General features: G+C 44.9%; 1 protein-coding gene across 1 annotated transcript in view; it reads right to left on the bottom strand.

The window, feature by feature from the left end:
• Pdzd2 (PDZ domain containing 2) overlaps positions 1 to 27,994 on the bottom strand; it is a 347,654-nt gene that overhangs the window by 210,329 nt on the left and 109,331 nt on the right. Inside the window, 1 exon segment of the mRNA XM_048368575.1 lies at positions 19,631 to 20,483. Within this exon segment, the coding sequence (XP_048224532.1) occupies positions 19,631 to 20,106 (476 nt within the window). The 5' untranslated portion in view covers positions 20,107 to 20,483.

The following is a 27,994-nucleotide window of genomic DNA, read 5'->3' as shown; positions in this document are numbered from 1 at the left end:
ATGGACTTTCCTGCCTGGGCTGGAAAAGTCCTCATGTCTCAGACTCCAGAGTAGCTAGGATTACAGGTGTGACCCACCAGCACTCAGCTAGATTTCTTTTTTAAAATTAGGCCATGCTAAAACTTTATTTCCATTAAGTAACAACTCGAAGCTTCCTCTCCATTACTCACCTTTCCCTCCCCTCCCTTCCCTTCCCCTCCCCTCCCCTTCCCTCCCCTTCTCTCTCTTTTCCTTCCTTCCTTTCTTCACTCCTCTCCTCTCCTTTTCTTTTCCTGGGATTTCCCAGGGCCTTGTGCTTGCTAAGGCAATGTTTTTCCACTTGAGCCATACTTGTCTTTTTTTAGAGTCTCCCTTTTCTTCTTGGGAGCTAGCTCAGATATCAGTCTTCCTTCCTACTGCCTCCTATGAGTGGCTGGGACCACAGGGGTGCACCGCCATGCCCAGTGTCTTTCCCCCTGTCGTACTGGGTCTTGAACTCCAGCTTTTTCACTCACAGCTAGTGCTGTACCACTTGAGCCACACCTCCAGCCTGTCTTTGTTCTAGATAATTGGATATTGAGTCTTGTGGACTTTTTCTTGCCTAGATTAGTTTCAAATCTTGATCCTTAAATCTCAGCTTCCTAAGTAACTGGATTATAGGTGTGAGACATTGGTGGCTGTTTTGTATTTACTTTTGAGAAACTGTAACATTGTTTTGTACCTTTTATTTTTCTCATTACCCATGGTAAAAAAAAAATGTTGTAGGTAAACTATTAAAAAAGTGGTTGGGTGCTAGTGGCTCACACCTGTAATCTTAGCTACTCAAGAGGCTGAGATCTAAGGATAGTGGTTCAAAGCCAGCCTGAAGTGGAGCTGTGGCTCAAGTGGTACAGCAACCTAGAGGAAAAAAAAAAAATCTCAGGACCTGAGTTCAAGCCTCACACGCACAAAAATACCATAAAAATAAATAAAAATTAAAAACCAAAAAATATGTGCGTGCAGTTTTTTGGTTGGGCCTCTGGAAGTCCTTGGTTCTCAGTCAGCTACATCTTCCATCACAGTAAAAATTTCTATTTAGAGACAGAATTTGTTCTTATTTGCTGTTTCTAGTTATTTTAATTCCTAGCTCTTCAGTTAAACTTTTCACTGGGCTTTCAGGTTTCCCACCCTGGGTTATTCTGTGTACCATTAAATTCAACCACACTCCAACTCCCTTCCGACTCCCCAAGCTATCGTGTGTTGTCCCGGGCTTGCCCTGTCCTGCTTCACTCTGCCCCACGCCCTTCCCGTTCTCTGGCTAATGATCCGTGATGAGGAAAGCTGCTTGAAGGGAACAGGGTCCTCACTTCATCAACTTCCCCCAAGGAAGTCCTCCCATCCTTGCTTTCCCACGGGGAGACAGCCACAAAGAGACTGCACAGTGCCAGCCTTGGTTCTGAGTTGGCGGAGAAGATTGATTAGGAAGTCGGTGCTGGTGGCTCCTGCTTGTAATCCTAGCTATGATCTGAGGATTGCAGTTTAAAGCCAGCCTGGGCAGGAAACTCCCTGAGACTCAGCTCTAATTAACCAGAAAAAAAGCTGGATTGAATATAGTAAAGGAGTGATGGCAAGGGGGACAAACTGAATTGGACAGTTAAGAAAAAAGCAGAAATTTACCTTACAGCTAAGAATAACAAACACCTTCCTTTGGTAAGTGAGAGCTATGGGGAAGAGGGAGGGGTGGAGAGCGATGGGGGGGAGGGGCTGGAGAAGAGTTCTAATGGTAGAGTTCTGTTTTGTGGTTTGGATGAAAGTTAATATAAACTTCACTAAACTGAACACTTAAGATATGTCCTTAAGTATGTCCTAACTCCCCCTCCCCCAAAACAACCCCTCAAACCCCAAAAGCACTTAATAAAGGAAGTACTTTTTGAATAAGATAGAGAGCTCCACAAACACCTACTCCTTCAATGAAGGGCATATCTTTATTTGACTTGATTTTAAGAACAGCTTTACCCCCAGGTGATTTGTTGTAAATAGTCAGTGACAACTGTGTAACACCTGCAGCTTCCTGAGAAAATATCTGTGAGTTATAAATCTGATAAAGGATTTGTATCTAGACTACATCAAGAACTCTGACAACTCAACAACAAAAATGAATAACTAACCCAAATTAAAGCTAGGCACAGAATTAAAATAACTATTTTTCCAATGACACGCCTCTAACCTTGTAGATGATAATACTTCTTAATGCTTGATGAATATTACTCAGCCACCAAAAGGACATAATCCTGTTATCTGCCACAAGACAGATGGAACTGTGGCAACTTATGTGAAGCAAAATAAGCCAGGCCAAGAAAGGCAAATCCTGCCTGATCTCACTCATAAGTCAAATCTGCATCAATTGATCTCATGGAAGATGAGGATGGGGTTGTGATTGCTAGCGGCTGGGAGGGTATGGAGAAAGGAGGGGCAGGAAAGGTTGATTCAGAGTATGAAGCTTCAGTGAGATAGGAGAGCTCTTGCCTTGTAGGGTGACTAGAGAGAATGAAATGTACTTAAAAAAATAAAAGATAAAGGTAGCGGAGGGTTAGGGAACATGGCTTAAGTAGCTGAGCACTTTCAAGTCCTGAGTTCAATCCCTAGAACAGAAAACATAATTTCCTTTTTTTTGATTGTCAAAGTGATGTACAGAGCGGTTACAGTTTCATACGTTAGGCATTGGATACATTTCTTGTACTGTTTGTTACCTTCTCCCTCATTCCCTCCAAAATAATTTTCTTTTGTGCTGATACTGGGGTTTGAATTCAGGGCCTCCTACTCTTGCTAGCTTTTACATTCATGGATGGTGTTCTACCACTTGAACCACACCCCCACTTCCGGCTTCTTTGCTGGTTAATTGGAGACAATAGACTCTTGGACTTGTTTGTCTAGGCCGGCTGCAAACCCTGGTCCTCAGATCTCAGCCTCTTGAATAGCTAGGATTATAGGTGTGAGCCATCAGTGCCCAGATTGAGAAAGAAATCCTTAAGTAGCGAGAAGGATTTTGAATGTCTTTATCACATAGAAATGATAAATACTTGAAGAACTTGGTGAGCTTAGCCTGATGGGAACACCACACAGTGGATCATGTCATACCCCACGGATATGTATAAACTCTGCAGTGATTAATAAATTTAAAAAAACATCTCTACCTTCACAGGAAGGTTGCTAAGTCAAACACACAGAGATATTTTTGGTGATACTGGGGATGGAAACCCACGGATGAAATCTCATACATGTTTTAAGTTGATAAGATGTGATAAGCACATGAGTTTTTTTTTTTGTTTTTGTTTTTTTTTGCCAGTCCTGGGCCTTGGACTCAGGGCCTGAGCACTGTCCCTGGCTTCTTTTTTTGTTCAAGGCTAGCACTCTGCCACTTGAGCCACAGCGCCGCTTCTGGCCGTTTTCTGTATATGTGGTGCTGGGGAATCGAACCTAGGGCCTCGTGTATCCGAGGCAGGCACTCTTGCCACTAGGCTATATCCCCAGCCCCTGCACATGAGGTTTTTGAATATCCCATAAAGAAAGAAGTAGAGGTGAGCCGGTGGTTGTTTTTAGGCGTCACACATGATTGTTCCTGAGAAGGTTGGGAGCCTCTCTGCTCCTGGCAGCACCATGGCTCTGTGGAGTGATTCTGCCTGTTGGAACAAGCAGCCACCTTCCCTGGCTTTGGCTCCTCTGGCCCAGCAGCTGTGAGCCAGGCTGGGAAGCAATTCCACACCTCACCTTGTCTGGAGAGAAGGACCAGGCCTCCTATCCAAACCACCCAATTCTCCTTTCTGTTTTCTAATGACACTGTATTTAACTCTTTGTGTTTCCAATTAGAAGGGAATACATGCTCATACACATGCCAATGATGTCCCCCTCCATCAAGTTGTTGAAAGCCAACCTAAGTTGAACTGGTTCCTATCACCAGCTTCCAGCTCCAGTCTCTCTGTGGATTAAAGTAAGAAGAGAGAGAAAGCCTTTGTTTAGTTTGACACCCGTTAATTGCAGGACAAAGAGCCACCATGACTGGGTGTGGGAGTAACTACAATCTTTAGCATAGATAGCCACCAGCACAACATAAACGGCACCATGCAAGGAGCCAGGGAATGGGAGCTATTAATTCAAATGCTGGTTTCTTAGGGCATGGCTAGGATGGCACGGGGTAAGCTTAGTTGACGGCGCCCTCCAGAGGCCACCAGGAATCCCACTGAGCTGAGAGTTGAAGTTGTGATCTAGAAACAATTTCCTTGTGCATTTATGTAGCATGGGCACTCGGGCTCAGTCTCCTGGCACCTGATCCCCTGCAGAATTGTTTTTTAATTCACTGCAGTCTTTTGACCTGGGCTTATCATTATAAGGACCCCAAGCTGGTGGTAACCAGCCTATGTGGGGCGTCATGGGAGCTGATGAATCTAAGCACTCTCCCCAACTCCGGGAAAGCGCCATCTTGTGTGTTTCACTGGGTCCAACTCCAGCCCTGCTTGTCTTTGTCTACTTGGTCTTCCTTTAAAAGAGTCAGGTTGTTTTTTGTTTGTTTGTTTTTTTTCTGGTACTAGGGTTTGAACTCAGAGCCTTGGGCTTGCACTTGCTAGGCAGGTACTCTATCACTTGAGTTAGACCTCTAGCTCTTTTTGGGCTAGTTATTTAATTTTTTTCCAAATTAGATTCTACCTTTTAGGTTTTTAAATTGTTATTATAAAGGTGATGTATAAAGGTTATAGTTCCATCAGTCAGGTAAGGAGTACATTTCTTTTGGGACAATGTCATCCCTTCCCTTTGTCTCTCTTGGTTGGTCTCTCTCAGTTTTTCCCTCCCATCCCCACTTTGAAATTGCATAGTTCATTCTCAACATTTGGTGACCCTTTGTCCCTCCATTTCTGTGTCCGCCGCCCCCCCCCCAACCTTCCTGAAGACAGATACACGAACAAAGAAGACAAAAAGAAAACAAAAACAGCAGCAAAGGAAAAAAAAAAACCCTCTTGTTCCCATTTTTCTCATTAAAGTTGAGACAGGGTTTTTCTTTACTATTCTCCTACATGCCCAGGAGAATGGGAGCGCGGGAGACACACACCGCCACACCCAGCATTTTCTATTGAGATGAGGGTCTAAAAACCTTTTTTTTTTTTTGTGGGGGGTGGGGGTCCAGAATGGGCCAGAACTGCAACACTACTAATCTCAGCTTCATGTAGAACTGCTTTTAAAAGTGAAGAATGGGCTGGGGATATGGCCTAGTGGCAAGAGTGCTTGCCTTGTATACATGAGGCCCTGGGTTCGATTCCCCAGCACCACATATACAGAAAATGGCCAGAAGGGGCGCTGTGGCTCAAGTGGCAGAGTGCCAGCCTTGAGCAAGAAGAAGCCAGGGACAGTGCTCAGGCCCTGAGTTCAAGCCCCAGAAAGAAAAAAAAAGTGAGGAACAAAGTAGCATGATTTTCTAGTTTAAAGGCTTTTAAGTTTAAAAAAGTGAGGATGTAGAGTAGCCTGAACTGTGTAGTCTGGCTAGAGAAACTACTATGAGGCTCCTGTATTTGCTTAGGGGGAGGCTCTTCAAGCTGGCAAGGGAGTGAGGCTCTGCCGCTGAGGCTGGAGATGAGCAAGGGATGACGGGACAGGGACAGGCTTGAGGAGCCTTTGCTCCCTGTTGCATTTGGTTCTTTGTGAATGCTGTATTGTGCATGCAGTTTTCCTGTGAAAATCCTTGCTGAGAAAGGCAGTGTGCAACAGATACACTCCAGAAGAGCAGTAGCATTCATTGAAGTAAGTGTGTGTGAGCATGGGAAAGCCGTGTGCACACTGTCACAGGTTAGCTCTTAATGCAGAAAGCAGAAACCAGTGAAGAATGAGTGTGGGACAATGACAGGCCACTCTGCTCTTTGCAATGTTGTTTCAATGTTGCTGTGGCTAGAAATACAAATTCACATGTGGGGAGGGCATGAGCACGGGAGATGAAGGAAGAGCTTTTGCAGATCTGTGGCTCTCACGTGACTAAACCAGAGGACAGTGAGTCCAAGAGAGGTCATGCAGGGAGGCGGGGGGGGGGGGGGGGTGGGGGGGGTGAGATGGCTGGTCAGCACACATCCATTCCTATCTTAAGAACTCAGGGGTCAAACCTAGAGAACAAGAAGGTCACTGGGCTAGATAAGGGTAGAGCCAGAGGAACCCCAGTCCCATGCAGAGCCCATTGCAGATGGGTGGTAAATCACAATTCTAGATTACCCAGAATTCCTTTTATCTCTGGTGTTATGAGTTTGAACTCAAGGCTTTCTGCTTGCTAGGCAAGGGTTCTACCCATTAAGTCATACCCCCAGTACTTTTTGCTTTAGTTATTTTCAGGTAGGTCTTTCCATTTTTGTTTACGACTAGCCTTTAGCTAAGATTCTCCTATCTATACCTCCCAAGTAGCAGGGATTACAGGTGCATGCCACCATGCCTGGCTTGTTTTTGAGATAGAGTCTCTCTTTTTAGTCCAGCTGGGCCTCAGGCCATCATCCTCTTAGCTTGACTCCTAAGTAGCTGATATTATAGGTGTGAACCACCATGCCCGGTCCCCCTAGCATTATTTTATTTCAGTTAAAGTAGTTGTCAGTTTACACAATTTCCCTATGAAATATTGTTTTAACTAACAAAGTAATAAATCAATTACTTTTTATTACCTCTTTTCTTTAGTGAGAAATAAAGAGATTTGTCTGATTACAGAAACAGAATCAAACCGATATCCTGACTTGGAGCATATTGAAAACAGCAGAGCTGGGTGCTGGTGGCTCATGCTGTAATCCTAGCTTCTCAGGAGGCTGAGATTTAAGGGTCGTAGCTTGAAGCCAGCCCGGGATGGCTTAACTGGTTATCTCCAGTTAACCACCAAAAAGCTAGATGTGGGGCTGTGCCTCGAGTGGTAGAATGCCAGTTCAAGCCCTAGTACTGGTACAACCACAATAAGAACACACAGATACACACACTCACACACATATACACACACCACCACCACCACACATACACACAATCTTCCCCTGCCAGAATCTATCTAGGCCCTTAGCCAATCCCCAAACTGTGGCCTTTCTCTTCAAATGCTCAGCAGTGCTTCTAGGCATCTTCCAAAAGAAATTGCTGACAAAATTGTTTTATTTTATAACTATATTATTTCCTATGGATTATTTTAGCTTCCCCCACCCCGCAGGAAGAATGTATATTTTCTTTACAGCATGTGGCACTTTTTGCTGTAAGCAATTAAGTTTTTAAAACAAACCCAAACACAACACAACAACCTCAAAACAGTCTCCTTGAGACTCAGTTCAGAAAAATTCTGGGCTGGATTTAGTGTTACAGACTTTTTAAACACTGTGAAAACATTTTAAACTATTTGCATTCGGGGCTGGGGATATGTCCTAGTGGCAAGAGTGCTTGTCTCATATACATGAAGCCCTGGGTTCGATTCCCCAGCACCACATATACAGAAAATAGCCAGAAGTGGCGCTGTGGATCAAGTGGCAGAGTGCTAGCCTTGAGCAAAAAGAAGCCAGGGACAGTGCTCAGGCCCTGAGTCCAAGGCCCAGGACTGGCAAAAAAAACCCCAAAACAATAAACTATTTGCACTCATCTTGTGGATATTTAGGTTTTAAGCCTCTGGCTGATTATGAAGGTCTCAAATAATTAGTATTATCTCCATGCATAATCTACACTTTAGGCTACTTATCTTTTTTGTTGTGTTTTTAAAAAATTCTTAATTTAAAAAACTTTTTATTGTCAAGGTGAAGTACAGAAGGGTTATAGTTACATATGTAAGGTCGTGAGTATATTTCTTGTCCAACTTGTTACCCCCTCCCTCATTTTTCGCCCACTTTTCCTCCTCCCCTTCCCACCCCCCATTTTGTACAGTTTGCTTACAACATATTGTCTTGTAAGTACTGTTGTTGCATTGCTTTGCCTTTTACCTTTTCTTTCACCATTTTAATGTTCCCCTTCTCTAATTCAGACAGACATATATAAAATCCCAGGGTACCAGAATCAAATATAGTGACAACAGGGGCTAAATCACAGGGAAGACGAACAGAAGAATAAAGAAATAATTTCACATAGTACATTGAAAATACCAACATCAATGGTTGATAAACCACTTGTTTCCATATTTTGGAGGTCATTTCTCTTTAGGCTAGTTTACTTGAATGAACTTGGCTTGGATACAACTTCATATTTTACATTGGCTCTTGATAGTGTCAAATCTTAGTTATAGCTCTTTTTTTTTTTTTTGACTAATATTGGGGCTTGAACTCAGAGTCTCAGGCTCTTACTTGATCTTTTCCAATTAAGGTGGGCACTCTATCATTTGAGCCATAGCTCCACTTTTGGCATTTTGCTGGTTAATTAAAGATAAAAGTCTCTTGGCTTTTCTACCTGGGCTGGCTTCCAACCTTGATCCTCAGATTTCAGCCTCCTGAGCAGCTAGGATTGTAGGTGTAAGCACCAGTGCTCAGTTCTAGCCATTTTCTTATTGCTTGCTGACACCTGCATTCATTGTATTATTTTTGTTTATTTGTTTTGTTTTTGTTGCCATGGACTGGGGCATGGACTCAGGGCCTGAGCACTGTCCCTGGCTTCTTTTTGCTCGAGGCTAGCACTCTACCCCTTGAGCCACAGTGCCACTTCTGGCTTTTTTCTATATATGTGGTGCTGAGGAATCGAACCCAAGGCTTCATGTATACGAGGCAAGCACTTTACCACTAGGCCATATTCCCAGCCCTCATTGTATTATTTTTAACCATCTTTTTTCCTCCGAGAATTTCTTTAGTTTATCTTCTCATTTAGTAAAAGTGGATGTAGTTAATACAAAATAATTTAAGCTGTAAAATATCACCCACCAACTGAACCTGCATAGATCACAGCCCCTTGAGGGAAGTCAAAAGTAAATTAATCAGCTGAGCATCGTGGCTCTTACATGTAATTCTAGCTAGTCAAGAGGCTGAGATCTAGAGGATTGTAGTTCAAAGCTGGCTGGTAAAGAAGAATTCATGAGACTTTTTCCAAAATAGCAAAAAGCTTGTCTGGAGTCAGAGTACAAGTAATAGAGCTCCAGCTCCAGCAAAGCAAGCCAACCAATCATGTGTGAGGCTCTGAGTTCAAACCTCAGTACTAGCAAAACAAACATCACACACAAAAAAAATCCCCTTCAAAACAGTCCTGGGCCTTTTGGATCTCTCCTCCTTCCCTCAAGACTTGTCATATACCATAGGGAACAAAGGATGCTTTAACATACAGTCTAAGCATATGGTCCATATTTAAAATAATCAAATAATTTGTTTCTCATTCATTCATTCATTTATGGTACTGGGGATTGAACTCGGAACTTTGAGTTTGCTAGGCAGGTGTTCTACTTTTTTCTGGCCAGTCCCCAGGGCTTGGACTCAGGGCCTGAGCACTGTCCCTGGCTTCTTTTTGTTTAAGGCTAGCACTCTACCACTTGAGCCACAGCACCACTTCCAGTTTTTTCTGTTTATGTGGTGCTGAGGAATCAAACCCGGGGCTTCATGCATGCAAGGTAAGCACTCTACAACTAAGCCATATTCCAAGCCCCATGTTCTACTTCTTTAACCACCCTCCTCAACCCTTAATACTTTAGTTATGTTTGAATAAGGTCTTGAATTTATGCCTGGGTCAGCCAGGACTATGATACTCCTGCTTTTTTGTTTCCTCAGTAGTAGGTAAACAGGTGCATATCACAATGCCAGGCTTTATTGGCTGAGACAAGTTCTCATGAACCTTTTGCCTATCTTCCCTCAAAGCATAATTTTCCTAATCTCAGCCTCCTAAATAGCTAAGATTACAGATGTGAGCCAATATGCCAGTCTCCATTTTGCTGTTCTTAAGATAGAAAAATCTATCTTGGCCTGCTGATAATTTTGCCCTTTGGATTGCCTTGGGCCTCCCATTTTGGCGACCTACAGATGTGAGCCATTTTCAGGTTGACAGCCGCGAACACTTCCACTCTGCCCATCGTTCTGATCACACACAGGTGTTGCAGGAATAGATATATGGATGAAATGAAAGTCAAGACTTATCGTGGAGTTTGCAGACACTTGTTGTTGGCATTGAACTTTTAAGGACAGTCACTTCCTCCATAGTTGAGTCCTCCCTCAGCGGCATTTGGGAACATACACATGTGATCCCAAAGGTCAAGAGTTTCCTTACAAACCCCAGACCATGTAAACAGTCTACCGGCATACCCCACTGAAGGACTGAGTAAGCATTCGCTGTGGGTGTGGGAACAGCTCAGCCTCGGTCTCCCTTTCCATGAGGAAAGGGCTAAATTTAAATCCAAGATATATTGGAAATGACAGAATCATTTTTTCATTGGTGAGGAAAGGCCTGACCAGGCCCCCAATGGGTAAGTAGGACCACAAGACCCTCTGTTGGCCTTGCGTCCAAATCTTGGAAGCTCACAAGAGCCAAAGAGAATACATTCTTTTGTTACTGATCTGTACATTTTGTAGTTATCCTAAGCCATTTAAAATCTATGATGAATCAGATGAACAGAAAAGTTTATGCAAATACATTTTCTCTTGTGGTGATACTGGGGATTCAAGTCAGGACCCTGTTCCTACTAAGCAGGTACTTCAGCACTACAGCCATTCACTACAGGAATACTTTCAATATTCAAGAAGCTCAGTGTTCTACATGTCATCTTCGACATCTTTGGAAGAAGAATCCCATGAGGAAATAGCCATGCTGAAAACTTACATTCATTTTATTTATTTCCACAGTGCTGGGGACTGGACCTCAGGCCTCCTGCAACCAAACCAACTGGTCTACCACAGAATTCTCCTCTGCCTCACTTTTATTTGAAATTATATAATGAAGCATCCAGTTGGATTGTTCAAACACCAGTTTTTATTGCTTCCCACGGGCAGGCAGCCGCCCATGAGTGAACATGAAGGGTTGGGAGCTCCAGTCTCTTATTTCTGTGCTGGCCAACACGTGTGAAAGGAAAGTCATGTTTACGACCAACAGCCAGGCCAGCAGTGTGGCTACCTGCTCGACCCTGAAGTAACTGAGAAAGAGGATTCAAAGACCTCTGAGTCACCAGAGGGCATCCGAAGCCTCAAACAAGAGAATACAAAAATGCTCATAACTTATTTAATTAATACCTGAACATAAAAGTAGAAGATTCCTTTTTAAAAAATGCCCCAGGGTGCTCACAGAGGGGTGTGAAGTCAGTCAGTTTTAATCACACCAAGATACTTCTATCTTCTTTGTCTTTATGGTTTAAAAGTCTCATGCTGGGTGCCAGCAGCTCACACTTGGAATCCTAGTTACTCAGGAGGTTGAGATCAGAGGATCTTGGTCTAAAGCCAGCCTGGGAAGTTAAGTCCATGAAACTCTACCTCCAGTGACCCAGGTAAAAGCCAGATGAGAAGTGTGGTTCAAGTGGCAGAGCATTGTGACCAAGGAAACTGAGTGAAAGTTCAGGGTTGTGTTCCAGCTCCGGTATTGCACATACACACAAACAAAAAGTGAATGGGTTTTTTTTTTGCCAGTCCTGGGCTTGAACTCAGGGCCTGGGTACTGTCCCTGAGCTTCTTTTGCTCAAGGCTAGCATCTTATCATTTGATCCAGAATGCCAGCTTTTTCTGTTGATGTGGTACTGAGGAATTGAACCCAGGGCTTCATGCGTGCTAGGCAAGCACTCTACCACTAAGCCACATTCCCAGCCTCAAGTGAAACATTTGGGTATTCCATCTTCCCAGGTGAAGTCAGTCTTCCAGCTTGGGCCGCACTGCCCCTGTTAGGCTGTGAGCAGGGTGCCAGAGGCCACGGTGGCTATAGTAGTTCTGAAACATATCCCTCCTATTATATCATCCCCCTTTATGAAAAACAAGTGGACCCTAAAAAGACACTGAGCTGGGCATCATGGTTCAAAGCTATAATCCTAGCTACTGTGTGTCAGAGGTTGGGAGATTACAGCTTGAGGCCAGCTTCGACAAAAAAAAAAGAACATGAGACTCTATCTGAACCAAAGAATGTGCAAGGTGGCACATGCCTTTTAACCCAGCCATGGGGGATGCATAATGGCTGAGTGCAGTGGCATTTGCCTGTCATCTCCAGTGACACGGGGAAGTGCAAGTTAGAGGATGGCAATCCAGGCTAGCATGGGCATAAAGTGAGACCCTACCTTGAAAACAATTAATACAAGGGGGCTGGAAGCATGGCTCACGTGGTAGAATACCTGATTAGTAAGGGCGAGGCCCTGAGTCCAATCCCCAGTAAGGGGGGGGGACCAAAACTGCTCTGTAGTGGCTGTGGGCAATGATCTGTTGATTTGTGACTGGGCACGTGTGGCAACATGGCAAGTTTTCTCAGAGTCCTCCCTACCACCAGTGTGGTGTTAGAAACGGCTGATACTCATTCTCTTTAAAAGACTTCTCAGTCTTGGAATCTGGGGTTAGAGAAGCTGGAGAGGAAGCGCCCTCTCCCACCAACCCATGGGCTGAGCATTGGTGGGCTTGTGGGACCAGCTCCTCCTTTTCTGTGGATTCATGGGGCTGGGATGTGTTGCTGGGAGGGGATTGGGGTGCCTCTTAGGAGCCGAATGAGCACAGAAGTCAGAGAAGGGAGCAGCACCACGTCATGTCCTGCTGGAGATAGATGGCTCAGAGGGTGCCATTGGTGGTACCTCTGAAGGTTGAAATCCCTCTTCCCGTGGCACAAGGGACGTATACCCCATTTCAGCCACTAGGTGGCAGGCAACAGCTCTCAGATCCTCTGCAGCCTGGTCCTGAGGGCACCTGGCTCCTCATCCAATACACTTTTCATGAAAGTTGCTACCAGCCCTGCTGACATGGAAGGTTCTAGAAGTATTCCCCATCCACTTGAAGAATGTGTTGGAAAAACTCAATTTTCTATTTATTTTGTGTGGGAAACAATAAACTACAAGGCCATTCTAAGCTCACCAGAGACTATTTACTGTGTTGAGGGGGAAAAAAAAAGTTCTAGAGCCGGAACCAATGAACATGTATTTCTGCCCCAGCTGTCCTCTAGGGCAATACTTCATCCTGGAGAAACCACTTCTTTGAGACTCAGTTTCCTCGTTGGTACAAGGACAAGGAGGACTTGAGTGAACTCTGGATGGCTTTCCTGAGCCAAGTCACGAGATGCTATCTGCGGGAAGGAGGGGATGGTGCGGGTCCGGGACGCTTCATTTCCAGCACGTCCTCAGGGAATGGCTGTTCCACATGGTGAGTTTTCCAGATAATTGAATTTTAAATGCTGAAACTTGTTTTCCTTTTAACCTTCTGTAATGGAAACCTTTCGAAAGTGTATTACACGCTTCTCTGGCTTCTTAAAAAGCAGGCTGAGTATAATTTAACCTTTCCATAATGTCTCTAGGTCATCACAATGACCTGATCTCTCTCTATATATATATGCTATATATATTATACATACATGCATGCATATATACATACATACAAGCATGCATTCATTGTCTTACCTGGAGCCCCTGGGTCTATTAAGGTAGGCAGAACCCTGTGTTAAATGGCCCCAGAGACCATATTATAAAGCTCTAATTGGCAAATTCTTCCTCTCCCTGTCTCCTACTTACATCCCTACCTGCAGTCATTTCTCCAAGTAACACCTTCTTGCAGTCTCTTGACACTCGGTTTAAGATCTGCTAGCAGCTAGACAGAACTCCAGGTTGCCATGGGTAACCAGAGTCTAAGCTTGTACCAACCCCAAATTTAATTTTACGCACAATTCCAAGGCAGTGGGGACCACGCTGGAGGGGACTTCTGCCCAGGGCTGACACTCAGCTCGTTCTCACAGTATGGAATGCTCTGGGCCAGGCAGCCTGTTGCCCTGAGTGCCCCCAGGGACAGCCCTGCCCACACAATGTCGTGACTCTTTCCCCTGGCTGCCATAGACTCCTCACATCCCAGGACCCGCAGGTGATGTCTGGCTGGGGATCTGAGGCCCAGGGACTGACTCTACTTGGCTGGTACCCATGCCTTCCCTTCTGCTCATACACAGTGAGCTCCCTCCGCCATGGCTGCCGTTACTCGGAGTCAATCACACAGTCCCCAAATAGAGTAGAGTAGAAGATATTTTGAGAGAATGAGAGAGAAAGAGAGAGAGAGAAAGAGAGAGAGAGGAGAGAAGGGAGAGAGAAGGGACCACATGCACATATTTTTCACTATAGTAAATTGCTACACTTGTTTAATTCCAGTATTACTTATGGTGGCTAATCTCTTCCCTTGTCTAATATTAACTGTATCATAGGTCTGTTCGTGTAGGAAAAAGCATTGTGTACATAGGATTCCGTCCTATCTGAGGATGAAGGGGGGCTACTGCAGTTTGAGGATCACCCAGTTTCTGGGACGAAGCTCGTTCTTTGACTCTCTTGTGAGTGGCTGAGAGGTGTGAGGCCTTTCTCATTCCCTCATCCTCCTCTGGTGCCTTTTCTCAGGCTGCCTGAGGCGGAGTGGGTGGGTGTTACAGGCTGCTTTTGACTGTAGATCTACCTCGAGCCAACTGCACGATGGAATACATCAAGCACATAGTCTCTCAGCCACTCCGCAGCCCTGTTGGGAAACAGAAGCAGCCTGGGCAGCGGGGGCGACTTGGCCACCGGGCCATCGGTGGGTGGTACTGGAAGCTGGAGCCACGGATCTCTGAGGACCCGCGTCATTTGGACTTGATGCCATTCACATTTATTAATACGCAACACCATCCAGAGTTCACCTTCTCAGAATGGACATTTAGAAAGTGAAACATGGGTCCTTACTTTAAAAAAAGCCTACTTGTTTTTGTTGCTGCGTGTGGGTTTTGTTTTAATTAATTCCACATTCCATTACCAATTTGGAGTAATCTGTCCTCTGGGACTAGATCTGATTCAGCCAGCCTAGGGAGTGATTAGAGGGTTACGAAGTATTCCTCGTTGGAACTAACTGGGGGGAAAAAATCCAGCTCTTCCTGCGCCAAACAGAAGGACATAGATCATTCCGGAAAACCCCATCTTTCCAGAGTGATTGTGATGGAGCTTGAAAACAGACTCCAGTGTGTCACCAGCTATGCCGACAAGATGGCACATGTGGTGTCAAACAGGACTGAAAGATCTTCCTTTTCCAGAAAGTTCTCTGGAAGCTCACACCATGGTAAAACTGTCACCACTCAGAACTTCTCATATTGGCTAGAAGCAAAAGCTCAGACCTTGGAGGTGCCAGCCAGTGAGAAGGTGGGAACAAGTGTTGGGTTTGGGGGGCTACCCCAGGTTTAGATTGCATCCTGTACTGCAGGAAGGAAGTCACCCCAACTCCTTGTGGCAACGCGTCTCCTTTTACACCATCTTCAGAGACAAACATTCCAAACCGAGATAAGCAAACCATGACCTCATCTCCCACAGTTTGCACCTGTTCCTCCCACACTCGACACACGCAGTGCCCAAAGTGTCCTCACCCCAAAACACACTCCATGCTCTGAAGTTTCCCCAGGGGCCCATGGCAAAGAGAAAGTAAGCTGAGGCAACATGGTCAAATCATCCCTTGTGTTAGTTTCCCAATGCTGCTATAACAAAATACCACCGACTGGTTGGTTAAAGAACAGAAACATATTTTCCCACAGTTCGTGAGAACACACCCCCAAGATCAAGGGCCAGGCTCCCTTGATTCTTGGGAAAGATCTACTCCACGCCCCTGTCTTTTGGTAACTCTTTGGCTGGTAGCAGAAGAATGATCTTCACAAGACATTCTCTCTGTGTGCTGGAGTCTAGATCTACCTTTTACAAGGACACCAGTCCCTAAAATCTCATTTCAGTGAATCACCTCTGCAATGGCCCAATTTCCAAATAAAGTCTCAGAGGTAAGGATATGTAAATTTTGGGGAGCTACAATTCAACTTATAACATCCTCTGAGATAGTTTTAAATTCAAAATTAAACTCAAGAGAAGGAACAGGGCAGATTGCTCCTAAGAGTGTCTTCTTGTATGCTGTATAATTCAGCATGCTGGCAGGGGTAGCAGAATTTACTATGTTGACCCCAAATCTGTTGCTTATAAATAAGGTGACTAGTCAGTGAGCAATGAGGAGGTGTTAACTGAGGGACAGCAAGGCACTTGGGGTCTCAGCAGAGCTCCACTTCCTCTTCTCCACGCTGGAGGACCAAAACCACATGAGGAGATGGGAACCGTGAGTTATAAGAGTAACACAGGGACATCTGGAAACATTCAAAACATTTTAATTTGTCCATACACTCAGCCTCCTCATATCTGGGGGTTCTGTAAGCTAAAGATTCAACCAATCTTAGATTGAAAGTTCCAACCTAGGGAACTTAGCCAGACACTGCCTCATTAAAAAGCAAGCAAGCAAGCAAACAAACATGGTTGGTACTGGTGGCTCACGTCTGTAATCCTAGCTACCCAGGAGGCTGAGAGCTGAGGATGGCATTGGAAGCCAGCCCAGGTAGAAAAGTCATCTTTGAGGCTCTCATTCTAATCAACCAGCAAAAAATGAGAGGTGGAGCTGTGTTTCAAGTGGTAGAACACAAGCTTTGAGTGAAAAAAATCCAAGCCCCAGTACCAACACACACACACACACACACAGACACAAGAAAAAACTAAAAGAAAAAAGTTGTACTGATTATGTCCAAACTTTTTCTCATCATTATTTCCTTAAAAGTGTATCACTATACAACATTTACATTGTGTTGGGTTTTATAAGTAATCAAGAGAAGATTGAATGATATAGGAGGATGTGCAAAGTTTGTATTAAAATATTATGCCATTAACTTTTTTATTTTTATTTATAAAAGTGGTTTACAGAGCAGTTAAGTTACATAAGTCAGGTAATAAGTACGTTTCCTTCTGGACAATGTTCCCTATCCCTTGCTCATTCCCAGTTTTTCCTATGACATTTTAAATAAAGGACTTGAGCATTCTTAGATTTTGATGTCCAATGAGGGGATCCTGGAACCACCTGTCCTCAAACACCAAAGAACAAGTTCCAAAGTGCTTGCAGCTATAATGCTTTGACTAGAGAGAAGTTTGCCAAAGGTCCTCTGCCGTGGTTTGGGTGTGTATGGTCAGCCGCCAAGGGCTCATGTGTTGAAAGCTTGGTCGTTGGAAGGTGTGTGGACTGTTCAGAGATGGGCCTAGTAGGAGGCCCTTAGGTCAACGAGAACATGCCCTCTAAAGGGAGTTTGGGACGCTCCTCTCCCAGTGGCTTCTTGCCTGATGAGGCACCTTTTCCCTGACACATAGAATAATGTCATGACAATAGGCACCCCGAGGCTTTCACCAGAGGCTGAGCCAAGGGACCTGTCTGATCTTGGATGTTTAGTAGTATGAACTAAGTGAACTTTTTTCTTTATAAATAGCCTCTTTCAGTTATTGCAGAATAGTCAAGAAAACATGGACGAATCGAGATTCAGTACAAAAAAAAAATGTTGTTTCCTTTTATAAGTCAAGGCAGGAGGGCTCTGTTTTCCTGGCCAGTTTGGATAGGTGGAGACTCCATTTGGATTATTCTAGTCATTTTCTTCCCTGGTGTCTGTGATTATGCTGAGGAGTATTTTGTGCAGTTGTAAACCATCCATGAAAATATGCACCGAACCATAAGATAACAAAATATGGGCTTAGTGGTTCAGAGCACGGATTGTGGAGTCAGACAGATCTGGGTTTATATCTTGTTCTACCTCTTACTTAGGTGACCTTGGGGGAGTTACGGAGATTCAGAATCTTTCATCTAGGCTTCCTCTATAAATATGGGGCAGGTATGAAATGAGATCCTGGCTGGAGAATGTTCATCATGGTGAAGAAATAGTATTTCTCAATAAATAGTACTTCTTCTAGTTATTCCAGAGATCTAGAAAGCAAACTTGAAAAATCCAATCAGTTACCTTCTCTTCTATCTCATAGACTTCTCTGTTGCTATGAAGCAATGGGAGCCCAGGGCTTCGGTGAACTCAGTGGATTTGGGGTATTTCATCCGTGTGCGTTCAAGAGAAAGGACTGGCTCTTGACCAGTCTTGGGAGGTAACATCTCAGCTCTTGTGAAAGACACTGCCCTAAATGAACATCTCTGTCTATGTGGGGCATTTACCCACACCTGGTTCTTTATGCTGTGTGGATCTATGGTGGAGGCCTTGGGTCACATGCATTCATTTGGGACTCAAGTCTGAGTAACATTGGCCATGAAGGCCCTTCACACCTACATGACAGACCCTGTAGAAAAACTCCATCAATGAGCGTGGAGCCAGCCTCCCTGCTCAGCAGTGCTCTGTGTGCATGGGGAGACCTGAGTGCTGCCCGAGGAAACCCCGGGGGATGGCTTCAAGCCGGGAGCTGGAAGTAGGTGCTCCTGAGCTTCACCGTGCACCTTTTCCTTGGCTGACTTCAATTCCTATCAGTAACTACAATGGCTCCTCTGAGTTCTGTGTCTTCCGAGACAGTCACTGAAAATGAGGAGGGTGGTGGTGAAGAAGTAAATTAGTTTGGCCCAAGACAGCATTTTGACCTGGCAGGCTGAAACCAGATTCAAGAGATAACATTATTTCAGAACATCTTGCTCCTGTCTCAGGTTCTTCTAGTTCCCATGGCCTTCTCAAGACCCTGAGGAGAGGGTCTGCAGAAAGACCCTGATCTGACCATTAAAGTGGTACCTTCAGAACGCCTCATTAGAATACAGGCAACCAATCAGAGCATAGCCCAGAGTCTAAGAACTCCTAGACTCAGCAGAGAGGCTGATAATGTGACATAGCCACATAAAGAAGAGCAGAGGGGCATCGGTAGCTTGGTGAGGCAGAATAGAGACAAAGCAGCAGAAGAGGTGCAACGTTTGAGCTAGACACTTCTAAGTGAAGTTTTTACACCCATCTTCCATTCACCTGAGCTTCATTCATTGAGCTCCAGAGACGAGAACCTGAGGAAGCTACAGCTTTGTCCACAGTAGACATGCAACCAGGGCTAACATGTCTACCCTGAGCTGCAACATGTACCACTAAGCAGACTTTCCTGCTATAGGGATGCAGCACTAGTGGGATCTGCCAGCTGCAGAGCCAAATGAACTATGTGGGCTCTGCCTACTGAGAGTGTTGGTAGAAAGTTCTGTAGAAAGATCCCACGGGTGTGGGGGGGATCCCAGTTCACACAGGAAACAACAAAACTGTTCCATCTTAACTTATTACCATAGTAGGTGGCCACATGAGTGAGTTATACAGTTATGTGCAAGAATGTCCATCAAACATTCAGATGAGAGCCCAGTGGGTCTCTCTGCCAGGGTGGGCACTCTGGATGGTGGGTCTGGGGGGAGCAGTGTAGGAGTGGTAATGAGGGGATCCACACAGACCAAAGCACACCTGAGGCCCCATCCCCAGTGCTCCCACTACTGGGATGAAGGGATGAGAGGGCTGACCCTAGTGCCACAGCTCTCATATTCTTGTTTCACGTCTTCTTTCTTTTCTTTCTGCCCCAAGTTTCAGGGGAAAAGGAAATGGTCTGGGTACTCTAGGAGTGAATGAAGCAACCATGATAAATGGTATGAAACTTCAACTCAGAGCATTTTCCCTATGGAGGATAAAGACTTTCAGCAAGGCCCAGGACTCCGCAGCTGCACGCCTGGGCAGCAGGCACCTGGAGTCCTGGGCCCCCTGGTTCTCCCTCACTTACCTGGCACCACTAACATCGACTCCGACCATCAGCTGCCCATTGAGGGAGAGGATCTCGTCCCGGAGCCGGACCTTCCCGCTCTTCCCTGCTGGGCTGTTCTTCCTCAGCTCTGTCACCCAGATGCAGCCCACATCCAGCACTGGGCCCGGGTGAGTTTTCCTCTTCTTGCCCCCTCTGCGTTTCTCTCCATAGTCTCCAAAAACAGGAATGTTCCCAAAACTGAGACCTACTGTCTCTGTGTCTCCCAGCTGCTTGGTGAGGTACACAGTACAGATCTCCATTTCTGGGGGGCTGTGGTCGAGTGGGACTGCACAGTCATCCACCGCCAAATTCAGCTGGATATATTCCTGGAGCTTCTGGATGGCTGCCTGGCAGAGCCGCTGCTCCGGCCCATCCCCGCCCTCCCGGAGGCTGTTCTGGAGCCACTGGTAGAGGAGGGGCAGGTGCAGCACGGCATTGTCCTGGGTGATGGGCATGGCGCTCACTCTCGGCCACCAGCATCATGGGAGGTCTCGCTTCTGGGGGCTGGACCCCACAGGGCCCCTTGTCTCTTGGGATCCCCGGCTGTCATCAGCTTTGCCTGTGTTCATGTTCAGGCTGGCCATGTGGAGCCTAGGGATGGCTACCTCCTAGAGACCGAGCTGTTTGTCTTGGCTAGCAGAAGGACAGGACATAAGAAAACAACAGTGGAGCAATGGCTGCGGAGTGCTCACCACAGCACGGGAGCAAGGATCTGACAAGTTCTTGCTTGGTTCATTTTACAGCAGGGTGCATGCAAATGCAAATGACAAGGAAATCAGGTGCTCTTCCAACAGCAACAGCAACAGCATGTCCTCCTGGGGCTCATTCACACCTGGGAGAGGAAGAGGAATAAAAACAGAGACTTCCAGTCACAACTGTGAGCCTTCTAGATAAAATGCAAGCTTCTGCATTACATATGCACAACTGTTCACTTTTCAGACACCAAGCACAACCATGAACCTAACTTCTCTTTCCCCAGTGAGGCTCATTCTATCATCACACACACACACACACACACACACACACACACACACATACACACATACACACACATACACACACACTTCCTGCAGAGGGAGGCCTTGGGAACACTGGCCTTCTCTCCAAAGTTGTTTGATCAGCAGAGAAGTGAGCTGTCAGTTAGCAGGACAGCTTTCATCAATATACCATCAAACACATACCCAACCGGCAGGCTTTGTGAGAAGACCCCCTACCCAGAGGGTTATAGAGAGTTTCTGGACCAGTTTTCACCCCATTGGGAGTAATGTTACCTCAATTGAGAATGCATAGCTTGGCTGAAAAAGTCAAGAGAAGTGATATTCCTAACACCCTATCAATGCATTACTTTAGCCACAGAAGTGTTTATTTGGAATGCTAAGGCTGTCAGCTTCAAGCTACTCAAAATTAATTTAAATTGTCATGGCTATTTGCTTGAGATGGAAATCAAATTGAAGGATTATATATGGTAGACCAAAGTGGACATGGCTGTTGCAATTGGCGTCTAAGGCCACAAATCCTGCTCACTGATGACATGGGCTCACCTCAGAAGGAGAAGCTTTTAGATTTTTGCATAGAGACAGTATCTACATTTGAAACTCAGATTTCAAGTCTTTTCTCAGGGTTACTGGCAAATTTCACTGGATGTTTTATTAGAAGAACCACATTTTTCATAGTATAGGTTGAGAACAGAAGTGTTTTGGATTTTAGAAATTTTGGATTTTAGAATATCTCTCTCTCTATCGATCTATCTACATACATACATACACACACAAACACACACACACATACACACACACACACAGAGAGAGAGAGAGAGAGAGATACCTTGTAGTGGGACCCAACTCTAAAGCTGAAGTTAATTTATGAGTCCTATATATCTTATATATAGCATGATGGTAACTTTTCACTATTGTTCATGATTTCAACATGAGACAAAGTTTCATGATGCAGTATATATGGTATCAAGATAGTAATCTAAAGTCTCAGATTCTAGATCATTTTGGATTTCAGATTTTAGGCTAGGGATACTGTAAAATTATCTAAGTTTTCTTAAGTCTTGAGTTATCTCAAATCACTGCATGTAGATGAGAACACTTGTTTTCCTTGCACATAAAAATTTCCAAGAAAAGGTCATAGAATAAGAGGCTGGAAGAATTCCTGGGAAATTCTCAATTATAGGCATGTAACTAAAAGGTTAGATGGTAGGGTATGGTGCTTCATGCCTGTTATGGTAGCACTCAGCAAGCAGAGAAAAGAAATCTGGAGTTGAAGGCCTGCCTGGACTACATAGTAAATTCAAGGGCATTCTGAGTACTATAGATCCTGCCTACAAACAAACAAAACTGGTATGTGACGTGAGCCTCTGAGAATAAGACTGTCTTTGAGGCTGCCCCTATACACTCAAAGGGATAATTTTCTTCTTCTGAAAGCTGTTGTCCCAACCCCACCACTTCTCAAGGTCATAGGTGGGTTTCTAGCAGCCCTGTTATCTTTTGATCCCACTCCCTTGGCCAAAATTGATTGGATTACAGATGGATAATGGATCCAAGCTGAGCCAATCAGCTAGGCTCATCTCTGATTTTTTTTTTCTTTTTTTTTTGCCAGTCCTGGGCCTTGGACTCAGGGCCTGAGCACTGTCCCTGGCTTCTTCCCGCTCAAGGCTAGCACTCTGCCGCTTGAGCCACAGCGCCGCTTCTGGCCGTTTTCTGTATATGTGGTGCTGGGGAATTGAACCTAGGGCCTCGTGTATCCGAGGCAGGCACTCTTGCCGCTAGGCTATATCCCCAGCCCCTCATCTCTGATGTTTTAACACATGACTTTTGAGTTACTAAGTAGAAAGCAATAGAATGTAGAGTCTATTTTCATTTAAGGTTTTGCTTAGGTCTTTTTTTGTCTCTTTTGTTTCTTTTAAGTGGTTAGAATTTTGAGATGGGATTTATTATAAGGTTTGATGTAGTCTTTCAGGCTGAAAAGATGAAGCACAACAATACAGCCAGCCCAGGATTGCTGACGCTAAGGCAGGCACTCACACAGAAGCCAAGGCATTCAGCCTCCAATCCCTGAACCTCTGCTCTCTAGGGATCAGCTTTATTTTTGGCATGATTATCTTTGCTCCTTAGCAATAGAGCAGGCAGAATATCACCATCCAGTGTTCCTAATTCAAAAGTGATAGTTTTGCCACATGCTAGAAACTAGGTCCACCTTGGTCTTCTTCCGTCACAGTACTCACTTCTCTGGGCTTCGATGAGATGCCTAGCTCAGGACCATCCACACAGACTAGATGGGGAGGGGCTTATTGTGTTGAGGAGCTGTCGTGGACTTATTGTATCTTAATTTCCATTTATTCCAAGTAGGGTGATTTTTCTTGGAGGAAGGTGCTAGGAATCGAACTCAGGACCTTGCACATGAGAGACATATGCTCTACTACTGAGCTACAACTCCATTTTTAATTTCTATTTATTTCTACTTCTCTACTTACTTCTACTTTGTCTCACTGAAAGTGTATTTCCAATGTCGAGTTCAAGGCCTGGTTCTTAACAGATATCCAATAAATGTTTGCTGAATGAATATAATTTGACACCAGAAAAACAATTCTTCACTCTTGTTAAGCCTGGTTTTCCTCAATCAGACTTGGTTAAAGAGCATTTTCTATGTATGGAATCATCTGAAATGTGACCAATACCTTGGATCACAAGTCACTAACATTTTAATTTAAAGAATCTTTTAAATTCTTGTAAATTATTGAGTCTGCAATGTGTCAGGAGCTACGCCGAGGTGGGAAGCACTTGGGTGATAAGACTGTGTGCTTGAAGAGATCTCTGTTGAGACTGAGACACCTTACAGATCATTCCACTTAACTTTCCTATTTCATAAATGTGAAAATGGAGAATCTTAAAGATCTCTAGGCCTGGCGGGAAATGTTTTGATTTATTCATAAGACTTGAGTGTTTGTGTGTGAAGATATTTTTGAGTGGAAGGTGTTACTTATTTTTTGGCCGAAGGAGACATTCAGTCTTTGTACATAGGTAGATTATCATTTCTTTGATCTTGCTTCTTCTTAATAGCTCTGTGATTATGTGGATGATATTTGCTAAGCTTTTGATTTATTTGGAGCCAATTAGGATGTGGAAACTCACTGCACACTATATTGAAAATCTCTTTTTGGTGGTTCAGGATAAAGCTCGTTTATTATTGACACGGTTCTGACACTTCTCCCATTGGTTGTTATTACTCGCTAAGTCACTTCCTGAGAAGACTAGGGAATATTTTCCACCTTAGATGGCATGGTTTCTACTGACTTTCTCTGAGAGAAAGTGACATCCAGAGAAGAGAGTGAAAGGGATCATTTGTCTGTGTTTATGGAGAAAGGTGAGAATTTTCTTAGGTGGGGTTGCGGGGGGGAGCTCTTGTATGTCAGGTACTGAACAGAGCTAACTCACAAGGGCTAATTCTCTGACTGTTAGGGGGGACACACCTGCAGTAACTGGCCACAAGAGCTGGTGAATGGCATCAAACCATGTTTAAACCTTACTTAAAGACGTTCTGTTACAGTTGAATAAAATCATTCATATGTGTATATAAAATATATATTCATATATGTATAGCTTAAGTCACTCCTGATTCTCAGATACAATGCCTGGAATAAAATTCTGAGTCTGTCAACCTTAGCCCTGCTAGTTTATCAGTTAACAGTTACTGAGCTCTATTTTGATTTGGGGACACCATAAAAATGGCATGTTTCTGCCCCTGAAAGAGCTGCCAGCACATGGGACTTCTGCTGATTTATCAGCACCACTGTCAGTTACAGGTGTTAGAGACAATCCTATGACTAGTTGAGAAACACTGTATTTTGGAGTTTCAAATACTAGTTTCTTATTATCTATAAAATACTAAATAAAATCTATAAATAAATAGGTGACCCCATACATAAGTAAGTCAAAGCTATAGGTTTTCAAGAAAATTATCTATAGAAATACTAATTTTTGTGTGTGCCAGTTCTTATCATTGAACTCAGGACCTAGGCATTGTCCCTGAGCTTTTCTGCTCAAGGCTAATGTTCTACTACTTGAGCCACAGCGCTCATTCTTGCTTTCTGGTGGTTAAAAATTGAGGTAAGAATCTCTTGGACTTTCTTGCCCAGGCTGGCTTTGAATCACAATTCTTAGATTTCAGCCTCCTGAGTAGCTAGGATTACAGGTGTGAGCCTTCGACTCCCAGCCAGAAATAGCAATTTTTATCTATGTGGTAGCTGACTGGATATGCCCATGAGACAGAATTCCTTGGTCTAGTTTACTTCATGCCAGGGAAGGCTAGGGAAGAGAAGATGAATGGCTGAGCTGCCTGGAGAAAGAGATCAACAAATCAAGTACCAGCTGGGTGTTGTAGGGGCCAGGAATGGTGCACCTAAGGCACAGGGTTCTGGAAAATGAGACTTCTCCTGATCTATGCTGGGCCCCAGGGGAATGAGAAAGACTCCTATATAAATGCCAGAAAGTGACAGCCAGAGGTGGCCTCAGGAATAGCCTTGTCCAGCCTTCTAGTTTATGTGTCAGAGAAAGCACAGGACAGGCACACGGCCTTGCAGCTTCTGAGTCTATGACTGAAAGAAGAAGAGGAAGGGCAGGAGGAGAAAAGGTGGGAGAAAAGGAGGGGAGGAGGAAGAAGACAAGTAAGAAGGAGAGAAAGATGAGGAGGAGGAGGAGAAGGAAAAGGAGAGGAGATGAAGGAGGAAGAGAAAAAAGAGCGTGAGGAAAATGAAGAAAAGGAAGAGGGGGTGGGGGAGGAAGATGAAAGCAAAGAAGAGGAAGAGAAGAAAGAAAATCTGGCAGCCATTTTGAGACTCTGATCCACGAAGCTGATGTGTGTTCTAAAGCATGGCCTGCTCATCCAAGTTACACAGCTGGAGAGAAGGCAGACATTGAAGTGGGCTCTGAACGTGTCCTCTCAGTCACGGCTGAGTCTGAGAACACAGTAGGGGATTCGAAAATCAAAATGAATGTCAGGAATGATTTTGGTTCCTCACCTACTTCTAAAATAGATTTGCTGTGACTTGCAGTGCAGAAATAGGTTTGCAAGTCGACAGTTTGAGATTGTTTATCCAGAATGTCAGACTTGGGCCTGTTCTGGATTAATGATACTTCTGCAGCCCAGCTATGTCAGTTGTCAAAGCCGGTAATGACAGGGGACAGAGGGCGTACATGAGGTCGAGTACACATCCACAGTAGCAATTCCACACTTGGAAACAGTTGTTTTCTATCAGATGGATAACTGAAAATAACAACAGCATCTGCCCTAAGAGCCAGGAGATACTGACATGGCGGTGACCACCCATAACAATCAGACCACCCACCCACCATCTACAACCTGCAGGCCACGCCCCAACATGCAGCCTGGGCTAAAAAGTTCTTCAGTTACGCTGGAGTGGTTTGTTGTTTGTTTTTAAAGGATAGATATTTTATAAATCTTTTTTAGAACTACTGGTGCTTGCGCTTTGGGGTATGGCATCGACTTACTGTATTTAAATTCTTTGCTTGTAACTGTATAGGATATGACCTCATCATTAATTAACAATAAGTCAAATATTTATAATAGCTAGTAATGCACTCTGCTGTTAGCTAGCTCTAGGTCCCCGGGGCAAGTCATTTAAAATCTCTGAGCCTCAGTTTCCTGATCTGCCAAATGAGGTGGTTTCAGTGAAGTTTCTTTCCATATCTGGCACTGGAGCTGAGCTGGTGAGTCAGGAATGGCGTTGAGAGTCTCATTAAGATGCACATGCACAACACATGCAAGTTTTAAACGGCAGAGGAGATGGGCCAAATTGCTTTATCAGATTTGGAGTATCTGCCAAGACAAAGAGGAAGGGGGGAGGGGGTAGTTTTACATTCATGTGCCTACAACCCCAGCCCAGCTCTCCTAAAAGACAAGAAGTGTATCCAGCTGCAGGAAAGCTCTTTGGTGCAGCAGAAAGAGCCCAAGTTTCATGAAGTGGAGGAGCTTGCCTGGCGGGTGGGGCACTCAGGAAATCCCTGTTTCCACCGAGGCCCCACAGACACCAGGCTAAATGATGTGGAGACGGGCCTACACCCCTCCCCGCCTCCCCACGCCCGGCCTGCCTGCAGGACTCAGGGCCAGAAGGCCCGATGCAGAGAGAATCCTCAGAGGAGACTGAAAGATCACGAAGCAAAAGGTTCAGCCATGTGCTTCTCTGAGAAGCTCCCTCCTTTCCCAGGCCTTCCTGTGGGAAAGGACTCAGACAATGGGAAGCCAAGTCAAAGTCCATGGGAGTGAGAGGAAGAAGGTCCTCATTTGACCTCCTCCAGCCATAGACTCAGAATGATGCAGAAAGAATGTGAAGCAGTGTGATGCACCAAGCTGAACACTCAGTGGCTTCTAGGCTATTCTGTGTCCTTTGGGCCTTTAATAGAAGTGTGTGAGAGCTATGAGATAGAGAAAAGAGAAGAGGTGGTATGAATAGCGAGGAGACAGGCTGGAAACCGTCCAAGTAGGTTTCACACTGGGCATTCCCAGAGTGAGCCTAGGAGAGGTCTGGGGAAGTGAGGAGATTGGAGCACTGTTGCTTAAGATCGTGCAGTTTGCAAGGTTGAGCACGGTGGTTCCCACCTATAATCCGAGCTTCTTGGGAGGCAGAGGTAAGAAAACTGGAGCCTGAGACATGGGTAAAAGTAGGAGATTCTATGGGGAAAACAAACTAACGGCAAAAGGAGTAAGGGTATGTATGACTCAAGTGGTGGAGTGGATAAAAAGAAATGGTGGGCAAGGCCAGAGGCAGGCGAGAGAGATTGTCCAAGGTGACTTTGCTACCATCCATGTCTCCTGGATCTTGGGCTTAGAATTCTGAATGCTATGGGCACCGTGAAAGGCGCCCGCTGCCCTGTGGAGACTGGCTAGCAGCAGCAAAGCTCCCTCACTGATCTGCCGTTGGAAATCTTTACTACAATACAGAACGTATGCACTGGCCAAGTCATCACGTGATTTCCCTGAGGGTGGGGTGCTGGGAAGGCCAGCCTGGGAACAAGGAGCACAGGGGAGCCCAGCAGGACCCAGATAGGCAGCCTGGGGCACGCTCAGCCCCATGCTGCAGCCCACCATGGGCACTTAGCAGAGGCAATTGTCTACACGGCCAGGGCAGTTATCTTCTCCACTAGACAACACTGCCCGGAAAAAGCACTCCTTGCTGTTCGTGCACACTTTCCCCAGAACATCAGTGAAAGCCAACTTCAATTCTTTGGGTTACAGATACAATCTCATTCTAGTCCATTCTAGGCAGTTTTGAAGTTATTAGTTTATATTAGCTATATGGAGGGAGATGACACTGTTATATTT

Source organism: Perognathus longimembris, chromosome 19 (assembly GCF_023159225.1).
Source record: "Perognathus longimembris pacificus isolate PPM17 chromosome 19, ASM2315922v1, whole genome shotgun sequence".
NCBI classification, from domain to species: domain Eukaryota; kingdom Metazoa; phylum Chordata; class Mammalia; order Rodentia; family Heteromyidae; genus Perognathus; species Perognathus longimembris.
This window is presented reverse-complemented; position numbering and strand designations above follow the sequence as displayed.